The 22,477-nt window shown below is 40.2% G+C and overlaps 1 protein-coding gene across 3 annotated transcripts in view; it reads right to left on the reverse strand.

Annotated features, from left to right (window-relative positions):
* Positions 1 to 19,931, reverse strand: part of Fchsd2 (FCH and double SH3 domains 2) — a 237,498-nt gene extending 217,567 nt beyond the window's left edge. Inside the window, exons 1-2 of one of the 3 annotated variants that reach the window (XM_046441893.2) lie at positions 19,776 to 19,931; positions 16,151 to 16,248 (exon numbers count right to left, since the gene is read on the reverse strand). In XM_046441893.2, the coding sequence (XP_046297849.1) occupies positions 16,151 to 16,248; positions 19,776 to 19,778 (101 nt within the window). In that variant the 5' untranslated portion in view covers positions 19,779 to 19,931. Of the gene's footprint in view, positions 1 to 16,150; positions 16,249 to 16,532; positions 16,777 to 17,999; positions 18,441 to 19,775 lie in introns of those variants that run through there. The other 2 variants (XM_046441892.2, XM_046441894.2) reach the window with 2 other exon arrangements.
* Positions 19,932 to 22,477: the final 2,546 nt, after the last annotated feature.

Raw genomic sequence — 22,477 nt, forward strand, 5'->3', positions numbered from 1 at the left:
CCAAGGAACTGAACAGACAATTCTCAGAAGATGATATACAATCAATCAACAAATATATGAAAAAAATGCTGAAAATTAGAGAAATGCAAATCAAATCTACTCTAAGATTTCATCTCACTCCAGTCAGAATGGCAGCTATTAAGAAGACAAACAACAATAAGTATTAGAGATGATGTGGGGAAAAAGGCACACTCATAATTGCTGGTAGGACTGCAAAATGGTCAATTTTGGAAATTGCCAATATGGAAATCAGTATGAAAATTCTTTGGAAAACTGGGAATGACCTAGCTATCCCACTCCTCGGTTTGTACCCAAAGGACTTTAAAATAGATACTACAGGGACACAGTCACATCAATGTCTATAGCAGCATAATTCACAATAGCTAAACTGTGGAATCAATGTAGATGCCCTTCAGTAGATGAATGGATAAAGAAAATGTGGTATATATACACAATGGAATATTATTCAGCAATAAAAGAGAATAAAATCATGGCATTTACAGGTAAATGGATGGAGTTGGAGAATATAATGCTAAGTGAAGTTAGCCAATCCCAAAAAAACAAATGCTGAATGTTTTCTCAGATATAAGGAGGCCAATTCATAGTGGGGTTGAAAGGGGGAGCATGGGAAGTTAAGATGAACTCTAGACAGGGCAAAAAGGAAGGAGGGAAAGGGAGGGAGCAAGTATGTAAAAAAGATAGTGGAATGAAATGGACATCATTACCCTAGGTACATGTATGAAGACACGAATGGTGTGAATATACCTTGTATACAACCAGAGACATGAAAAATTGTGCTCTATGTGTGTAATATAAATTGTGATGCATTCTGCTGTCATATATAACAAATTAGAATAAAAAATTTTTTAAAGAAGTTCACTGGCTTTCCCTCACCTGGCTATAACTGTTATTAGAATCTCTGGTATCTATACTTCTGCTCCTATTGCTCAGCCCATGCCTTTTTTTAATTATTATTTTTTTTATTTTTTAGTTATAGGTGAACACAATATCTTTAATTTTTTTTTAATGTGATAAGGATTGAATCCAGTGCCTCATGCATGCTAGGCAAGTGCTCTACCTCTGAGCCACAACCCCAGCCCATGCCCACAGCTTTTTAATCTCCCAGTAAAGCTTGTATCTTCCAGATTATAACAATTCCATGTTGAGGATGACAATACAAGAATTCTACATCATCCCCACAACTGAGACCACTATCTCCTTTAGACCAGTCAGGATGAGACACTTTTGATCCCTAACTAGGCAGGATCATGGCCCCTTCCCAACTGAAATAGCCACAGAAGATGGATCTTCAAGTTTTACCAACTCTTAAGATTAAGGATCAAAGTCTGAGAGAGGGAGGAATGAGATAGCGATTTAGGATAAAAAGAGAGATAAGAGTCTTCAAGGAAATGCCCACAAGCTACAAAGAAGCAGAAAGCACACTCGTAAATCTTGAGCAATGGTTCCCTTGGCCTCCACCCTTGTAAAATGAGGGAAATACGCAAGTGCAGGGAAAACTATCACGTAATTGTGTGGCTCCATGTCTACTTCCTAAGTAAACCTATGTCTTTGTGGAAAAAAAAACGGGGGGTGGGGGGCGCGCGGGGGGCACAGGAGAGTGGAAAAACAAAGAGCACCAAAAAAAAAAAATTCTTCAATGATGGAAATATTCTATATTGAGTGTGGTAGTAATTATTCAACTATAGCATACAATGTTTGCTTATTTATTTATTTATTTTGTAATCCAGATTTGAACTTAGGAGTGCTTAACCAAGGAGCCACATCCCCAGTCCTTTTTATTTTTTATTTTGAGACAGGATCTCATTTAGTTGCTGAGACTTAAAACTTGCAATCCTCCTGCCTCAGCCTCCTGAGTCCCTGGGATTATAGATGTGTACCATCAGACCTGGATACAGTATGCGTGCGGCCCGGGTTCGATCCTCAGCACCATATACAAAAACAAAGATGTTGTATCCGCTGAAAACTAAAAAAAAATATTAAAAAATTCTTTTAAAAAAAACTGAGAAAAAGCACTCTGAAATAAAAGCTGCAATCTCAAAATTTAAAAAACCAGTTAGAAAACTAATATTCAAATCAACTAGGCAAGGAAAGATGATTACAAAATATGTAAAACTGACAAACATGCAAAAAAAATCAACCTTGCTAGTAAACAAAAAAAATAAGATTCAGGTAATAAAATTTTACCTATAATATTATAAAAACCAATATTAGAATAATGATAAGTCGAGCATGTCTAATCAGAAGTCAAAAAAAAATACTCCAAGATTCAAAACTTTTTGAGCGCAAATATGATGCCTCAAGTGAAAAACTCCACCTATGACCACATGTGATGAGTCACAATCAAAACTCAAGTACACTAAAAGGACTATATAAAATTACCTTCATGCTATGCATGTAAGGTTTGTATGAAACATGACTGAATTGTATGCTTAGACTTGGCTCTAATCCTCATAATATCTTAGTGTATGTGTGCGTGTGTATGTGTATGTGTGTGTATATGCAAATATTCCAAACTCTGAAAAAAATACAAATGCTTGTGGTTCCAAGCATTGCAGATAAGGATTACTGAACCTGTACAACATGCTATTGCCAAGCCTGGAAACAAAGTACCTACCTGTACAGACAGTGGTAGAGGAGCCGAGAGTACAGTTAGTGACAGAATGCTTATCTGGCATGCATAAGGCCCTAAATTCAATATCCAGCCACTTGAACAGTATATAATAAACAGCCACTTAAACAGTATATAATGTTTAGCCATCAGTTATCCTTTTAGAAACATATCCTAAAAAGATGGTTATATAAATATACAAAAATGTGAATAAGGACATCAACCACTATGCTACAACATTGGACAATAAAAAGTAATGAAGCCAGGGCTGGGGTTATAGCTCAGTGGTAAAGCACTTGCCTCACATGTGTGAGGTACTGGGTTCCATTCTCAGCACCATATATAAACAAATTAATGAAATATGGTTCATCAATAACTAAAAAAAAAAAAATTTAAGTATCTTTATTTTATTTATTTTTATGTGGTGCTGAGGATCGAACCCAGCGCCTCGCACATGCTAGGCAAGAGCTCTACCGCTGAGCACAACCCCAGCCCCTAAAAAAATGTTTTTAAAGTAAGAAAGCCAGGCATAGGGGTGCATACCTATAATTCCAGCTACTCCAGAGCCTGAGGCAAGAGGATCTCAAGTTTGAGGCCAGATTCCACAACTTAGCCAGACTCTATCTCAAAATTAAAAAGGGTTGTAGATGTAGCTTAATGTAGCATCCCTGGATTCAATCCCCAGTACTCCCTCCCAACACATACATACACACACTCACACACACAAACACACACACACACACACACACAGAAGATATAGCTCAATAGTAGAGCACTTGCAAGACTTTCAATTTCCAGCACCACCAAAAAAAAAAAGAAAGAAAAGAAAAAAGAAAAAGGCAGTATAACTAAAAATGCATAAGAAAAAATAAAATGGAATACTAATAATATTCAACAATTCAATCTATAAACTACCTCTTAATAACAAATCAAATGTTAAATACCCCATGAAGAAAGTTGGCTAAAAATGTAAAATGCATTTTGCCACAGAAACAATGCTTTAAATGATGACAATGACATAAAATCTTAGGATAAATATAGCTAAATTTAAGGCTGGGCTGAGAGGATAGCTCAGTGATAGAATGCTTGCCTGGCATGCATAACGTCCTAAATTCAATATCCAGCACTGCACATACACATACATAAAATCTGAGGTTAGACAGGAATCTAACCACCTAATATGTTTGCTTATTTGGGGACAAAAGAATTCCACAATACAGAAAGAAAGGAACACAGTAGTACATAAAGCCTATTTCCCCAACTCTGGTTGTAACTTCCTGGAAGACAATCATTTTTATAAAGTGCAGTTTGTAAATCGAGTATTATTATTATTTGCACATATTAGAAATAAATTTTAAAGTCTTATTAGAAATAAATTTTAAAGTAGCTGGGCATGATAGCATACACCTGTAACCCCAGCAATTTAGAAGGCTGAGGCAGAAGGATTGAAATTTTGAGGCCAGTCTCAGGAATTTAGTGAGACCCTAAGCAACTCAGGAAGACCCTGACTCAAAATAAAAATTAAAAAGGGCTGAAGATATAGCTCAGTGGTAAAGTGCCTCTGGGTTCAATTCCCAGTACCATAAAATGAAAGTCTACTAATAATGAAAATAACTTCACTGAAAACTAACTAAAAGCCAAAATGGTATTTAAGCATCAACTGAAGTTAAACTTTTATGGTATCTTATGTTTAATAAACATGCAATAAAACATTGACTAATGTTACTGAATCATTTAATTTTAATTTGGAGAGTAAGCAATATTCACATAATTCAAAATTCAAAACATACAAAAAAGGGCATACATAGAAAGTCTCTGCCCCCCTACCCTCATGAGAGGAAAAATAAATGCCACTAAAACATAACCCAGAGGACATATATACTCCAATTGTTTCCTGTGGGACCACAGATGTGCTAACACTTTTCATCATACCAAAAATAACATTTTCTTTTGAATTAAATTATTTCAAAGTTCTCAAAACAGAAAACATCTGGATGACAAGACATTCACCATGAATACCAAAAAGGAGATCGAATGGTAAAGCATGCCCAAGTAATACTCAAAGACATCATAAAAATGAAATAAACAAAAATATCAGCTTAGAGTCTATAAACTAATCGTGATGAACATATGACAGCAGTGGAACAAACGACAGGGTTAAAAACTTCTGTGCCTAGTTCCCAAATCAGTCACTGAAAAGCAACAGCTCAACCCAAATTTACAAACCCCTGCTTATGCATTAGGTCCTTCTGAATACTGATACCACACACACAGAATGTTGTCTGTGGGATTCAAATGAAGATTCCAAGGGCATACAAAGAAAAATACCAACTTGCCACAGCATGCTTCCTCAGGTAAAAGGCCTCACACTTTTTACTCCCAACACCAAACTGCCACTCCTCAATTAGTAGGACAAACTATTCATACAGGGACAAGCTTAGCTGATATTTGTCCCTCCCTCCTTTTAGTTCAGCCACTTTACTAATGCTCTCATCTGAGAAGTAAAAGGAGATCAATAAAATACAATTGCCTGCAGGGCCCTTTGACAATCACTTCTCCAAATTATCAGATGACCAGAAGTGCAAGATTTTTAACCAGTCCTAAATTCCTAAGAGAAGAATCCTAACAGGCCACTGGCCTACTGGCCCACTACCTATGGTAAAACAAAAATCCTACTCCTGACCTAAGGTACTATATTCAAAAGTAGTTGGGAAATTGTGTTCCTTATTCACAATCTCTTGGGACAACTGGAATTTTAGCAACATCCCTCATATTCTAACCCTAATACATTTTTTAAGATTTTTATGGAAACCAATAGGAGTAAATTAGAAATAGGCCTGTGGCAAACAAGCAAAGCAGTTATGTAGCAAAAGCCCTATTACTGCCACCATTACCTTATTTCTTGGCAAAGATCCACCCCAAGAAGATAATCACATTCTCATCCTTCTTTGCAGCTCAACCCAAACTTACAAACCCCTGCTTATACATCAGGCATGCATGGGATAAGAGGCAAACTCAGCAATAAGATATCAAGAGAAAGTCTGTTGGGATAATTTCTGGTAAAAACTGACTTCCCTAATGGAAGGAAATAAGGGAGAGAGAAATCAGATAAGGAGAAACTGTCCTACCACCACAAACTGTTTCATGTTTTGGTGGTGTTGCTGTTTGGTTGGTTGGTTTTGCAGTACTGGGGATTGTACCCAGAGCTTTAAGCAATGCTGGGCAAGCGCTCTATCACTGAGCTATATATACCTTCAGTCCTATTTCATGAAAATATGATAAATGGAGCTTTAAGAAACCACCCAGCAATGATGAGGAAAATCATTACCAACACTCAGAAAGATGGAAAGTACACAGAACTACTGACCTTGGTGAAAGAGATGCTTCAGTTTATCTGTGAGATCCATTATATTTCTCAACCACAGGTTAACTCTTTAGGCAATAAGTCACAAACCATAATTTCTGAAGTGATTCTCTCAATTACTTAACAAAATTACAATCCACATGAATTTATAGAGCATCAATTACATTCCACATACTGTGCAAGAGATATTATATATGAATTACTTTAATTATCAAAATAATATCATAATAGTTTTTCAATTTACAGATAAAAAACACCAGGTTCTGAGAAGTTTTAGTGACTTCATTAATAAAAGACTAACCACTAGTGTTCATATACTGCAGTGGTATTCCTCTAAGCAGTATTTGTTCACTGCACCCTACCACACAGATCACCTTTACTATCTATTGTATTTATGTAACTGCGTGTGGCTAAATATCAGGTCAGGGAAAAGTGCACACAAAATTTATTCAACACATCTATTTTTCCTTTTTTTTTTTTTTTTTTTTGCAGTACTGGGGATTGAACCCAGGGCCTCTCACACGTGCTACACAAGCATTCTACCACTGAGCTACATGCCCGGCCCTTTTTATTTTATTTTTGAGATAGGGTCTAAGTTGACCAGCCTGGTCTCAAATTTGTGATCCTCCTGCCTGAGCCTCCCAAGGGGCTAAGGTTACAGGTGTGCACCACCACACCAGGCTTCAACATATCTATTCTTAACTCTAGTGGTGAGTAACTTCATTGGCCCTTAGTTTAAGTTCATTTGGCTCAGATGAGTATCTCCCACTCTAGTCTGTAAATCACAAAATAATTTCACCTGGAGTGGGCTGCAATGACTATTCCATTTAAAATTTAAAGAGGGCTGGGGATGTGGCTCAAGCGGTAGCGCGCTCGCCTGGCATGCGTACAACCCGGGTTCGATTCTCAGCACCACATACAAAGATGTTGTGTCTGCCGAAAAATAAATAAAAATTCTCTCTCTCTCTCTTTAAAAAAAATAAAATAAAATTTAAAGAACCAAATCTTTAAATTTTAGCAGCAGATAAGGATCTATGAGTGATGGATAATAAGCTAATAAGCCATTAAATTAGCAACAGGAAGAAGTATTATTAAAACCTCAAGCTCAGCCGGGTATGGTGGCACGTGCTGGTAATTCTAGCAAAAGCAAGGCACTAAGCAACTCAGTGAGACCCTGTCTCTAAATAAAATACCAAATAGGGCTGGGAATGTGGCCAAGTGCCCCTGAGTTCAATCCCTGGTACCCCTCACCCAAAAAAAAAAAAAGAACTTGAATTCCTTCAAGTCAAGTAAGCAGTGATCAGAGACAAAAAGTTTTATTAAATAGACCCTCCCAGACTATATTTCCTCCTCTGCCTAGTTTGCATTTCCTTCTTAATCTCCCTCCTCTATAACTGACCATAATATGGAAGTATGTATTTAAATTTTAAATTCATTCAATTGAAATTCCACATAATTTTATTTTTTTATTTTTTTTGGTACTGGGGATTGCACTAAGGGTCACTCGACCACTGAGCCACATTCCCAGCCCTATTTTGTATTTTATTTAGAGACAAGGTCTCAATGAGTTGCCTAGCACGTCACCTTTGCTGAGGCTGGCTTTGAACTTGCTATCTCCTGCCTCAGCCTCCCAAGCCTCTGGGATTACCGGCATGTACCACCATACCCGGAAAAAAAAAAAAATTTAATATAGTTGTAGATGGACAGCATGCCTTTATTTATTTTTTTTATGTGGTGCTGAGGATCAAACCCAGGGCCTCACATACGCTAGGCAAGTGCTCTGCCACTGAGCTACAACCCCAGCCCTGGCAATTTTTTATTTTATATATATATATATATACATACATACATACATACACACACACACACACACACACACACATACACACTATTAGTTGTTGATGGACTTTTATTTTATTCATTTATTTATATGTGGTACTGAGAATTAAACCCAGTGCCTCACACATACTAGGCAAGCACTCTACCACTGGGCCACAACTCCAGCCCAAACACATAATTTTTCATTAATTTTAAACTCACTTTAATCTATTTTTCCACTCAAAGAAGTGTTAAGTATCATCCTACTTGATCTTTTATTTGCTGCCCTAAATTTTTAAAAATTCTCCCTCTCAAAGATTTATATCATTTTGGGGTTATAATATGAAAGAACACGAATTAAGAAGCAATAATGATTGGTCAATCAATGAAAAAGGACTGTCCAGGAGCTGATATGCTATTCCCAGTTTTCATTACATCTAAAACATCACTGATGGTCTGGGGATATGGCCTAGCAATAAAGCATTTGCCTAGCATGGACAAGGTTGTTGGTTTAATCACTAGCACAATATATAAATAAATAAGCAAGCAAGCAAGCAAACAAACACCACTAATTGCAAAACAATGACTTTATGTCCCATTAAGAAAAAATACTGCCTACTAAATTGATATAACACCTTATCACTTAGAATTTTTATTCATACTTACTAAAAGAACTCTTTTAAATTTATTTTATCAGATTTTTAGCACATATTTCTATTGTGCACAATAAAAGGATAAAGAAAATTAATTGGTGCATTAGTCATATTCAGAGGCAAACTCTTCTGAATCACTTTTTTGAATCAGTCACAATACCATCCTCTGTGCCATCAAATGCCCACGTGATCCAATGTTTGTATTACAACCATTGTCTGTGGGATTTTCTTCCAAAACAGCTGATACCTTTTCCGCAAGTTCAGTGCACCGAGAGAGCGAAAAGCAAATATAGATGCATCTCGATTTAAGCAATGTAAGAATGTCAAATAATGTGCTACTGATACTGCTTCTTTAATCTTTTTTACTTGTTTTTCTTTTTCTGGTTTTAGGGATTGTACCACTGAGCTACATTCCCAGCCCTTCTTTTGAGGCCAGAGTCTCGTTAAATTGCAGAGGCTAGCTTTGAACTTGCAAACCTCCTACCTCAGTCTCTTAAGTCACTAGGATTACAGGCATGTGCCATGGTGCCACACACATTTTTTTGTTTTGTTTTGTTTTGGGTTGTTGTTGTTAATAAACATTTATTTTATTTATTTTATTTTATATGTGGTGCTGAGAATCAAACCCAGTGCCTCACATGTGCTAGGCAAGTGCTCTACCACTGAGCCACAACCCCAGGCCCACGCACGTTTTGTTTGTTTTTTTTAATAGTTTGTAGTTGTTGATGTCCTTTATTTTTTTTTAGTTGTAGTTGGGCACAATATCTTTATTTATTTATTTTTATGTAGTCCTGAGGATCAAACCCAGCGCCTCGAATGTACTAGGTGAGCACTCTATCGCTGAGCCACAACCCCAGCCCCTACCTTGATTTTTTATTTATTTATTTGTGGTGCTGAGGATCGAACCCAGTGCCTTGCACGTGCTAGGCAAGCACTCTACCACTGAGCCACAACCCCAGCCCTTACATGCATTTTTTTTTTTTTAACAACTGATGAAACACAACTTCCTTTGTTACCTTGACTAAGACAACATTCTTCCCAGACTTCAATCCAATAACAATAGTAGCCAGCAATGCTGAATACCTACCAAACTTGGCATTTCACAAATCTCATTTAACTTCCACAGAAAAGCAAAAATGTAAACATTAAAATTTTCTTGTATCTATGAAATATGAGGCTCAGAAAAGCTTAGTAACTTGTCGAAGCTAGTAAGTAGCAAAGCTGAGATTCAATCTCTGGTCCACATTCTTTCCACTACTTCAAGTGTTCTCAAAATCTACTGCACTTAAGAATCACCTCTACAGGAATGTAGCTCAGGGACAGAACATTTGCTGGGCATGGGTGAGGCCCTGGGTTCTATCCTAGTACCATTAAAAAACAAAAAAAAAAGCAAAAGTTCACTGATAGCTCAATGTATGAAAAATATATATATATGAAAACAAACTATTAGGCGGGCATGGTAGCACATGCTTTTAATCCCAGTGACTCAGGAGGCCGAGACAGGAGGATCACAAGTTCAAAGCCTGTCTCAACAATTTATGAAGGCCCTAAACAACTTAGTGAGACCCTCTAAATAAAATATTAAAAAAAGCTGGGAATGTGGCTCAGTGATTAAGCGCCTCTGGGTTCAATCCCTAGAAGGAAGGAAGGAAGGAAAAAAAGAAGAAAGGAAAGAAAATAAATTTTTAGTTAATAATGAACATTTTCACAAGCAAAATATTTCAAAAGATAGGACTCATAATGAGTTCCTTGATTAAAAGCTGGGGAGACAGATATGAGATAGAGTGCACTAGTATGTAAATTAGAGAAAATAGCTGAGAATCCTCACCATACTTCATCTCACTATGCCTCAGTTTCCACCTAAATCTATAAAATAAATATGATAATTTCATAACTTTTCCACAGTATATAATGACCTCCTAAAAGTGTTTGTTAAGATGGTAGTTCTTTGTATTCTGAGTCCCAGTAAAGAATCTTTTTTACTTAGCACATCAAAAGGATAAACCATATTAAAAAGGAAATCACATAGGGTCTAAATTTAGAAACTTACTTGGTAAGAGGCCTTAGAGAACAAAAAGAGAAAAAAAAGTAATGATAAACTAAAAAGAAAGTAAAATGTGTTTCTCTACTGCTGATAGAGAACATCAGTATAAAATGTGCATCAATATAAAATCTCCCCCAAAGCATGGAATGTCCCTGATTAACAACAAATAAATTATCTTTTTCTCTCATACTTCCCTCCCAACACACCAGCTTCCAAATGCATCCCTGGAAGAAATGAACTGAAGAAGTTGAAGACAGCAAAGGGGTGGGGATGAGGGGAAACAGTATCATAATTGGTCTCCTCCCCTCAAAATTCCAGAAGGAAAAAAGGTGGGGGTGAAAACTCACCATATCCAGCAGAAAACTCTCCTATTTACCGCTTAATATGTTATGTGTTTGTTTATTAAACTCTTTTTTAAAAAGTCATAAAACCTTTTTTCTAGCCAGGTAAGGTGGCACATGCCTATAATCCCAGCAATTCTGGAGGCTAAAGCAAGAGGATTGCAAGTTCAAAGTGAGCCTCAGCAATTTAACAAAATCCTAAGAAACTTAGTGAGAACCTGTCTTAAAATTTAAAAAATAAATTAAAAAACGCTGGGAATGTGGCTCAGTGGTAAAGCACCCCTGCATTCAATCCTTAGTACCAAAAAAAGAAAAAAGTAAACAAACCTCCTTAGCTGACATTTCACTATCTTTAAATGCTCTGAATGGAACTTGGGGCTTGAATGAAGGTAGATATGTTAAAACTAAGGCACTCTGTACAGTGTATTTCTGCATAAGACATCTTTGGCCTTTATCATTTCTGTATCCACAAACAGCTGCTTGCTTATATTGCATCAATCTAGAATCAGTTTATTAATCTAGTTTCAATTGCAAAGTATTTTAAATGTGAGGGTGTAGCCCAGTAGAACAGACCATGCTTATCATCTGCAAAGCCGTGGGTTCAATCCCCAGCACCAAAAAATAAAGTAAAATAGGAAAAACAAGTAGATGATTACTTGGGTATGTTTGAGATTAATATTGCTGCTCTTTTGGACATCAATTTCAAAAATTTTTCTTACAAATGCAAGCCAAAATTATGTATATATAACCAATATAGCATATATACATAAAGTATCCCATTAATGATTTAAAATCCTAGTATAACAAAATGAGTAATTGCCTACCTAATGAAAATTTTTACAAGACAAACAACTGTCTTGCTTATTTGAAGTATATTTCATCGTTTATAGTTTGTTGGCAGCAAAAAATAATCATTTCTTAGTTCCTTATTGTGGAGTTGAAACATTTCTATAAAATGTATATTTAAGGATATTCATAGACACAGCTGTAACAGTCAATAAGGTGTAGTATTTCCACAAAAGGAAATATAGGGCTGGGGTTGTGGCTAAGCGGTAAAGTGCTCCCCTAGCACGCATGAGACCCTGGGTTCGATCCTCAGCACCACATAAAAATAAACAAAGTAAAGGTATTGTGTATAACTAAAAAATAAACATTTTTTAAAAAATTTTTAAAAAAGGAAATATAGAGCCTTTCCCATCACATGAAACCATAGAAAAATTTCAGCATTTTCATTTGCTCTGTGTAATGGGGGGATGGGGGGTGGCTTTTTTTTTTAAAAAAAAAAACAAAGGGGCTTGTTTCTACAAAGCTGAATTATGTAGCTACATTTGATAACACATGGCATGGCAACCCTTATTTCACAATGTGTCAAACTATAAAGCATACCATAACATAGCAGACCCTAAGAATTTAAGTTCATGAGGGCATGGTAAATATACTGTACTATTTGATATAGAATGTATCTATTTATAAGTAAAATAAAAATTTAAGAGATTGATGGTACTCTAAGGGACTAGCAGAATTTTTTAAAAGGAGTCAAATATGTTTTTCTGTTCAGTTCACTCCCCCTTTTTTTTTTTTTTTTTGGTAGTACTGGGGATTGAACCCAGTGGGGCACTATTTTTGAGCTACATCCCCAGCCCTTTTTATTTTATTTTGAGACAGGGTCTTGCTAAATTGCCAAGGCTGGGCTTGAGCTTGTGATCCTCCCGCCTCAGCCTCCAGAATTGCTGGGATTACAGGTGTGCAATAATGTGCCTGACACTCCCATATAGGTATGTGGGGGTGGGGGGGAGGGTATTGGGGATCAACACCAGGGCCTTGTGCACACCAGGCAAGCACTCTACCACTGAGCTACATCCTAGCTCTCTCATGTAGTTTTTTTGGATATTAGGATATAACCCAGAGGCAATTTTACCACTGAATTATATCCCTAGTCTTTTTATTTCGAGACAGAGTCTTGTTAAGTTGCTAAGGCTGGCCCTGAATTTGTGATCCTCTTGTCTGGAATTGTAGATATGTGCCACCATGCCTGGCTTCCCATAATGTTTTGAATGGAATACTGTGTTAACCTACTAAAGCATGAGTATAGGTCTCTCTCTTCCTTTTTGTCCCATTGTATCTTTACAAACTCAACGATACCCTACTATAGTCCTCCACAAATGGCTTATAAAATATCCCACCTAAGAACAAATATGGTTTCTCCTGTACTGAGAACTGAACACAGGGGCACTTTACCACTTAGCTATACCCCAATCCTTTCTATTTTGAGACAAAGTCTAGGCTAAGTTGCTGAGGCTGGCCTCAAACTTGTGATCCTCCTGCCACAGCTTTCCAATTCACTGGGGTTATAGGTATGTGTCACCATTCAAGGCTGAATAAAGTACATTTAAATACAGTTATATTCACTTGACAATTCTGCCATTCCAAACTAAAGGTACAAAGACTAAAAATAAGCCAAGTGCAGTGGGGCAAGCCTGTAATCCCAATGACTTGAGAAGCTGGGGCAGGATGATCACAAGTTCAAGACTATTCTCAGCAACTTAGCAAGGCCCTAAGCAACTTAATGAAACCCTGCCTCAAAATAAAAAATAATAAGGGCTGAGGACATAGCTCAGTGGGAAAGCACATCTGCCTTCAATCCCCAGTACCAAAAAAAAAAAAAAAAAAAAAAGAGTAAGATTTAACCTCTAACTTCAAAGAATTCACAAGGTGGGAGAAGCCAGAAACATGTGAAAAATCAAACTCCTTTGAGACCACAGAGAATAATTTACAGAGGTAGTAATAGCATTTGCCATGTGAAAAAGTGGGAGGAAGGGTATTAACAGGCAGAGGGAACAGCAAACAAAGACGGACAACACACAACTAGATTAGTAGATGTCTTAAAGAGACAAAGTAGGAGGAATAAAAAAGAAGGTTGCATGGGCATGAAACATGCCCACGTAACTTAGTAAGGAAACCTTGCAACTAGGTTGCTGAGCATCATGTATGTTATGACAAGGTGATGGGCCTTTATCCAGAAGTACACAGAGAGCTAATATATAATAAAATAACTGATGGCTAACTGATAACAATATGAAAGACATTAAAAAGGAGAGGTTGGGGGATGGAAGATATAAGGACACTGCTGGTAATTAGAATATTATTGTAATAATGTGGCCAAAATATCATGGATCAGCAATAATACAAACAATTAAACAGCAGCAGCAAGAGTGAAAATCTACCTCAACTTAGCTTAACATATACCACATCTACATGCAGTCATTTGATCTGTACAACCCTTCTGAATAAAGGCCACAACTGCCCCATTCTACAAATGGGGCAACTTAAGTGTAGAAAAATGAAGATATTTTAGAAGTCAGAACACCTTAGTAGGTGACAAGGCCTAGAAACAAACCCAGAGCTGTCTGCCATGTCCATATTCTTGACTATAAGCTCCTGCACCAAGGTACAGGCAATAGGAGAAAAGAGTAATCAGGAAGTTTTTAGAAGAGAAAATCAATAGGACTTAATGGCCATGACCACCCACACCCAACACAGGATCTTCACTTATACACTAAAGTTGCCTACCTGAAATGCTTCTGAAAATTGATTACTTCCTTCATCTAGAGATTTCAATTAAAGTATCTTCTTCATATACTTACTTAACAAATGTTTAAGACCATGATAAAACTTTAGATATTTTTTTTTTTTGGGGGGGGGAAGGGGGGCGGGTTTTACTGGGGATTGAACTGAGGCGCACTCAACCATTGAGCCACATCCCCAGCCCTTTTATGTATTTTATTTAGATAGGGCCTCACTGTTGCTGAGGCTGACTATGAACTCACGATCTTAACCCTCCTGCCTCAGCCTCCTGAGCCACTAGGATTATAGGTATGGGCCACTGCACCCAGCTAGCTTCAGATATCTTACACAGGAATTTTTAAATTTAAAAATTTCCTTGTGAGCAGGTGTGGTAGCACATACCTGTAATCCCAACTAGTTGGGAGGCTGAGGCAAGAGAATCACAAGTTTGAGGCCAGCCTGGGCAACTCAGAAATAACTGTCTCAAAAAAAAAACCAGCTCTAGGAATATAGCTCAGTGGTAAAACGCCCCGGGGTTCAATCCTCAGTACCACAAAATACAGTACTTTTCAGTTGGAAAAACAACAATGTTGGTGAATCCAAGAGAGATGAGAATAGATTTATATGCCTTAGTCAGAAACCCTAAAAGAACAGGTATATAGCTGAAATGTTCATAAACAGTACATAAGGTAAATATGGAAAAGGAAAAAATGAAACACCTTAAACTAAAATCTTTGGGCTATTAGCAATTCCAAACAAATATACTTTATCATAATATTATCTAGTTAGTATTTTTTTATGAAACCAACATAAAGTTAGGCAATTGATGAGGCTTATAGATCCAACTGCAATTTGATAATTATATTACTAAAGTGAAATAAGAACTGCAACCACCATTTCAATATGTAAATCATCTTCTATCCCTTACAAAAGTATCTGTCGAACTGTCAGTTTTTACTATAGGATTGTTAAAAAAAAGAAGAGGGGAAGTGCGTTTCTTTCAATAAGTCATGCTTCACTCTGTAAGGAAAGATACTAATTTTCACAATGTTAGTTAAGATGTCTTATCTATTAAATTAAGTTATCTTGATTATAAATAAGTAACTTTAATTATAAAATAAATTGAAAACATAGTTCTCATTAAGTTTAACATTCAAAGACAGTTATATGTGTCATGTTTAACAAACAGTGCTAGTATCTAATCATCAGGGGTTGAGTGGTTCACCCCAGATATTAACCATTAACCATAGGAGTTGATTTAAAAATCTGTGTAAAATTATACAGTGAATAATTGTTACAATTCAGTGGAAAGACATAAGTAAGAATTTTTACTTCAATAATTATAATTTGACTGACAGACTTTTAAGGCCCTTGTTTTTTTCATAATAGTATGTGTACATTATAGGTTCCTACACTACAGGGAAAAAGTTTGTATTGTGTTAGTTCCAGTTATAATTTCCAGCTGAGTCAAAGTTCTAACAGCCTTAAAACAGGAAATCCAAAAGGAAATTCCATCAGTAGATCCAAACAGGGTTGGCAACTCAAAGGTTCTTTGAAAAAGAGATATGGAAGTTCTCAAACTAGGAGCTGGGGCTGTAGCTCAGTTATAGAGCACTTGCCTAGCTCGTGTGAGGCACAGGGTTCGATCCTCAGCAACAAATAAAATAAAGGTATTAAGCCCATCTACAACTAAAAATAATTTTTTTAAAGTTCTCAAACTATGTACTACAACCTTACCTCATATCTTCAAGCAAATCACATTCTGCTTGATGTTTGGCTTGAAGTTTTGTCATCTGCTCAACTTGAATGTTTTTCAGTTCTTGTGTTACTTTCACCTAAAATACACCATATATTTATTAAGGCCATACTACAACTTGAACAAAAAAAAAATTAAGAAAAACTCTTTAATATTTGTCAGAATATATACACCTCTTACTTTTCTCTCCCTAAAGAACATAAACCCACTACTTGCCATCTAGCTTCATTATTAAAGACATTTATTTAATAAAAAGGTAGTCAAATGACCTGTAACTGGCTGAATGAAAATACACTGGTATAAAATTATAAAAAGATGAAAAATAAACTGCCATTCTATTTCATGCACAAGCTCAGTACATACCTAGGTCCTCTAACAGTTTTAAAAGAGCCAGTCTTCTATTTCTTCCAAAAAAGATTCAGACATTAACCACCAGGAGAAGTGAGCAGAGTGTAGATGGGAGAGGAGAGCATAAGAGTACCTAATACCTAATGACCGAAGTTTATACAATCATGAAATAATATGCATGAATCAAACTACATAAATTATTCCATAATGGCTGCAAGAAAGCACACTGTCTCAGGATGATGCCCTCCACTCGCTGACAGCGCGTCAAATCACAATCTCACAAAGAAGAAAGCAAAAGTGACCTTCCAACATATGCAGTGCTTTTAAACTAACCCAGCAAGCCAGGCCGGGTTGAAGGCTCCACTTTAAACAGCGAGAACCGCAAATGCCAGCGGGCCAGAGCCTCCAAGCCTGCCAGGCCGGACCTCAGGGTTCGAGGTTACAATCGTGGAATCCTGGCCGCTGGAGCGAGGCTACCCAGAGGAGTGGGAGTACATGTGCAAAAGAAAAGGTCTCACTTAACTGATCCCGGATTAAGAAAGAGAAAGAAAACACGGAAGAGTTAGGCATTCAGCAAATGTTTGCCCACGAGAGGAGGATAGAATGGCCTCCTCCACCCAGTGTCCACAGAAGACATTCAGTACCCATGTGCAGAATTTAAAAGACAAGGACACAGCCTTGGCCACTGGAAAAGCCAGAGAAGGGCGCAGCGGGAAGCTGCTGACAAGCCAAGAACACTCGTCACTCCCACCCTGACTATCCAAGGCCAGATCTAAGTGCACACGCCACGCACAGTGCACTGTCAAGGGTTCGGTTCTTGCCTTCCTGGGGGCAATGCCACCGCCTCCTTGCCCCCTGGCTGGGGGCGGGGCAAGAACCTCGTGGAAAGGGTGGGGGTAGAAAAACAGGATCCATCAATTCTTAATTTGCTTTTCCCTAGAGTGGGAGGGCTATGACTATTCCAACTTCTTTTCGGCAGCCCGTGGGAAAACCAGGCCAAACCTTTGGACTAGGCTTGAAACAAATCCCCCGCAAATCTGCAAAAGGGCGGGGGTGGCGACAAGCGGCTGGAGGGCTCAAACCTGGTTCAGACTAAACAATCACACACGCACAAGGCTCTGCAAATCTGCAGGGGCTCCCCCGCCTCCCCTCAATGCGCCCCGAGAATGCACTTTGCAGCGGGCAGCACTGCCATGCAGGCGCACACATACAAATGCACACCTGAAACTCCTGTAAAATGTCTGGGGGCATCTTCAGTGCAGTGAAGGAGACGAACCCCGGCAGTCCCTCGATTGGAAAGGCACCTCACACACGCCCTCCCACAAACACCCGCCTGGAACCAGCGGCAACTCCGTGACAAGCCAGAGGCGAAAGCGGTCACGGCCCCTTGCGGGGAGGGGGAGGGGACGCAGCGGTCGCCCCAGCCGCATTCCTAGTATGCATACCCTCCCGAACCCCAAAGCTCCACGGCTGCGCCCTTACCTTTCTCGGCGGTGGCTGCATGATGCTGAAGGGACATCAATCCTCCCCCGACGGCGGCGTTAGCAAGGACGAGAGGAGTAGGGCTGGAGAGGAAGGGGTGGCCCAGAGAGCAAGGGCACGAGTGTGTGTGTGTGTGTGTGAGAGAGAGAGAGAGAGAAAGGAGAGCCCAAGGAGGAGGACTCGCCCCAGAAGCAGCAAGGCCAGCAGGCAGCAAGAGGACCCCGGCCAGAGCGAGTATGAAGAGAGGGAGGAGGAGCGCCAGGAAGGCCTGGGGCCCGGCGGCCCGGGGGGTGTGTGAGGCAAGGAGGCGGAGACCACGAGGGGGCGGAGGCCAGGAGCAGGGGCGCTAGGGTCTCCCGACTAGTCCAGCCGCTGGTAGGGTGCTGCCGCGTCGCCCGCTCTCCCCGCCTGCCGCCTGCTCCCGTGCTCCAGGCGGACGCGGCGGCCCCCAACCCCACCCACTCCGGCAGCCCGGCCCTCGCGGTGCCCAACGCCCCCGCCCTGCCCCGGGAGGAGGAAGGCGGCGCCGCGCTCCCTGCTAGGGCTCCACCACTCAGGCCGCGGGAATTTCCGGCCCCACCGCGCGGCGCAGCGCCCCGCTCCGGCGGAGGAGGGAACCGCTTAGTCCAGCACCATCAGGTTAGCTGGCCCCGCCAGGCTGCAGCGGGGGCGCGAGGCCGCGGCGCGGGGCTCCGTATCATGATGGGGGACGGGGGGAACTAACGGATTGGTCGGAGGATGGGAGAGGTAGAAACTCTAGAGGAGCGCGAAAATTCCCCTATTTCTTTCCGTGAGTGGCACGTTCCAAACGCCTCCAGCCCCCTCCCCCACACCGGGAGTCTGCCGGGGGCTTCCCGCGCGCTTTCCCGCCAGCTCGCCGCGGCGCGCGCCTCCAGCTGGGGGCGCGCACGTGGGCGGGAGAGGGCCCTGCGCCGACGCACGCGCACAGGCCGCCCCCACCTCCTGCCGGCTTTAGCTGAGCGTTTGTGTCCGGGTAAAGGAATGGTGGGGGGAGACGCTCGTAGGGAGGTTTTTACAATGGGAAGGGGCCCGGTATGCCCATGGCAAGAGAGATTTATTTTTTTGCTTCCTCTCTGCTACTCACATCCCTCTTTACTTGCCAGCTAATTGTGCACAAGGGGTTGAGCATGGACAAATCCTTTTACAACTGGCTACAGGTGCCAGTCCGTTGCGATTTGGGGTGGGAAGTACAGAAGTAAGCGGTTGCTCTGCAAAAGAGAAAACGCTGTCTACTACAAGACAATCGGGACTCTGCTGAAAGGGAGCAGAGCAGTCTAAAAGACATTTTTCTACCGTGTCACAATGGGAAGGCAAGTATCTGAAGAAAAGTGGAGACTCTCCGAAGGTCACAGCAGAAGTAGAAATGAAGCACTGGGTTGGCTCCTCAACACCACATAAAAGTAAAGATAGTGTCCATCTAAAACTAAAAAATAAATATTTAAAGAAAAAGAAAAAGATACAGGGGCTGAGAGTGTAGCTAGGTAGTAGAGCACTTGCCCTAATATGTTTGAGGCCTTAGGTTGATCTCCAAAAAGAAGGAAAAGGAGGGAAGGAAGAAGGAAAGAGGTGGTGGGTGAGCAACATAGGGTAAAGTAGAAGAGGCAGTAGGGTACATAAAAGAAACCCCACGGCCCTTGTTTGGGAGTGAGGACCTCTGAGTGTCCTCAGTTCACTCTGCCTGCCCTTGACTGAGTGAACTTAGGGTGGCTCATCTACCAATGAGGATGCTTATCTAGGAAGTGTCCTCCCACTCACCATCGTGCTCTGTCCAGACTATCTGCAGGCCCGGGTGTCAGCCTTCTTGGGTCCTGAAAAGAGTGGAAATGCCTCTTCCCCTTGCTCTGAGCCACAGGGCTGAGTGGAGAATGAGCTGAATCACCCCCACGGTTTTTTCAGAAGTTGGAGTTGCAGGCAATTGTTCTCAGAAGTGCAGTTCAGGCAAAAGAGGAAAGTGAGGGTAACTTGCCAGGCTGCCACGTGGCCAGAAATTGGGAAGGTGGAACTTGACCTCAGGTGATTTACACTGAATCTAGAGTTTTAAGCAGGAAAGTGATAGAATCAGAGCTGTGCTTCAATAAGATTTATCTAGAGCTATGTATAAACTAGGAGACACACCCTGCTATTTCTGGTTTCCTTGAGGCTATTCAAAAATCAGCCCTCCACCACAGTCCTCAATTAGATCAGGGAAGGCCAAGGGCAAGGGAACAGGTGGGTGGGGCTCCTGAGCCCAGAGGACTATAGAGAGCAACAGCTACAGCCCTGACATGAGGTATAGAGGCTGGGATCCACTGGTTCAGTGCAGGATAATCCATTCCCTTGTTTTAGCCTTTGTTTCCTCACTTATTAAATGGAGTTATATCATACCATCCTCACAAGCATGTGTTAATTAGAGTTTCTCCTACCACAGAACCTAACACATACTCTGTACTCAAAAAATATTCATTGATTCATCATTGAGAAGGTATTTGCTGGGTCCTGCCTGTTGCCAAGACTTAATGCCAGGCATTGGGGGCAATAGGGGTAAGCAAGATAGAAGCAACCTAGGCTTTACCGGGGCTAAGTCCCATACCAACCATCCATAAATGACACTTCACTAGTAAGGGAGGGGTATCAGCACTTGCCTAAATGCAGTGTTCTGCAACAGCAGGTGCCTAACAAAGATTTGCTGAATCCTAGTCCTTAGTGCAACTGCTCTGACCCAGAGATCATCCTCTCTTTGGCTTCCTCCTTGGGAAGTGAATACTGGGGATATAAAGTTGATGGATATTGGGAGATTTAGGATCCAGCCTAGACCACTGATCTCTGAGACATCTCTGGGCCTTTGTGCCCATCTAAGAATAAGGTAAATGAACTCTAGAATCTAATAGGCTCTTTACAGATGTAATCAGACCCTAGGAATTTATTTTATTTATTTAGGAGTCATACTTTGCCTCATTTGCCATCATTTAGAGTAGCAAATGACTTTCTGGAATGATTTCCCCTCGAGATTTGATAAAGAGCTAAGGGCAATATCAGCAGACTTACCTGTTGAATATGTTTTCAAAAATGTGATTTTTGAGGGTCTTGTGGTATGCCTCAGTGGTAGAGTGCTTACCCAGCATACTCGAGGCCCTGAGTTGGATCCTCAGCGCCACAGTAAAAAAAAAAGAAAAAAGAAAGATTTCTTTCTTTTTTTCTTCTTTTTCCACATTCCTTGGGATTGAAACCTAGGGTGCTTTACCAATGAGCTACATCATCAATACCACCATCACCCTTTTTTTTGGAGACATTTTTTTTAATGTTTTAACTAGGCATGGTAGCACATGCCTGTGACTTAGAAGTGAAATTACCTACCCAAGGTCACACAGCTAATAAAGGAGAGCCAGGCCTGGCCCCTGCCTCCCAGTAACTAGGGAGACTGAGGCAGGAGATTGAAAGTATGAGGCCAGCCTCAGCAATTGAGTGAGACCCTCAGTGTTTTAACAAGATCATATGTCCAAATAAAAAGGTATGAGGGGGCTGGGGCTGTAGCTCAGTGGTAGAGCGCCTGCCTTGCACGTGTGAGGCACTGGGTTTGATCCTCAGCACCACATGAAAATAAATAAATAAAGATATTGTGTCTAAAAAAAAAAAATGGTATGAGGATGCAGCTCAGTGGCAAAGCACCCCAGGTTCAATCCCCAGAACCAAAATATATATATTTAACATTTACAGGTGCTTTATTCAAATGCTAAGTTTTCATGATTTTTCTGAATTAATTTTTACTGTACCCCTATGAAATAGTATTATTTTCTTCATTTTTATGGAAGAGGAACTGGAGACTCAGTAAAGATAAGTGACTTGCCCTGAAGTGATGAATTTGGGAAAAAACCTGATTCTTCCATGAAAAATGGTCCTCTGTGTAGAATGTTTAAAAGAATTGGGAGCGTTCATCCAGGAAAAATAAGACTGAAGACAATACAATTCATGTGTTCCAAACTCCATAGTACAGGGGAAGGAATTTCTGTGACCTGTGTAAGCCAACTTAAAATGTACCTCTTTGAACAAGGATGAGGACTTCCAGAGTCTTGCTTTTGCATTGTAGACGAGCACTGTGTTCCCAGGAAGATCTCTTAAGATTCTTTGGGGAAAGGGCTGCAGAGCAGAATGCACTGAGGCCCCAGTGACAGAACTGGGACAGGCCTCAACTGGGTCTCAGGAAGAAGATTTCTGAGTTCCCTCTGGAGGAGATGAGCTGCCCATCCCTGGGGCTGGGCAAGCAGGTGCTGGCTTTCTTATATCAAAGAGGCCACAGATAGGATTCTCAATCTGGAAAAAAGTTAATAACATCTACGCTTTATTTTGTTTCTTCCATGTTTCAAGCATTGAAATAGCCACATTATTTATATTGTTTCCAACCCTCGTTATACATATGACTCCATTTGGACATTCACAGACTATAGCTTAGAAGTGAAATGACCTACCTAAGGACACAGCTA

Source organism: Marmota monax, unplaced genomic scaffold (assembly GCF_021218885.2).
Source record: "Marmota monax isolate L192 unplaced genomic scaffold, Marmota_monax_Labrador192_F-V1.1 WCK01_AAM20220418_F8-fsc00068, whole genome shotgun sequence".
Taxonomy (NCBI): Eukaryota; Metazoa; Chordata; class Mammalia; order Rodentia; family Sciuridae; genus Marmota; species Marmota monax.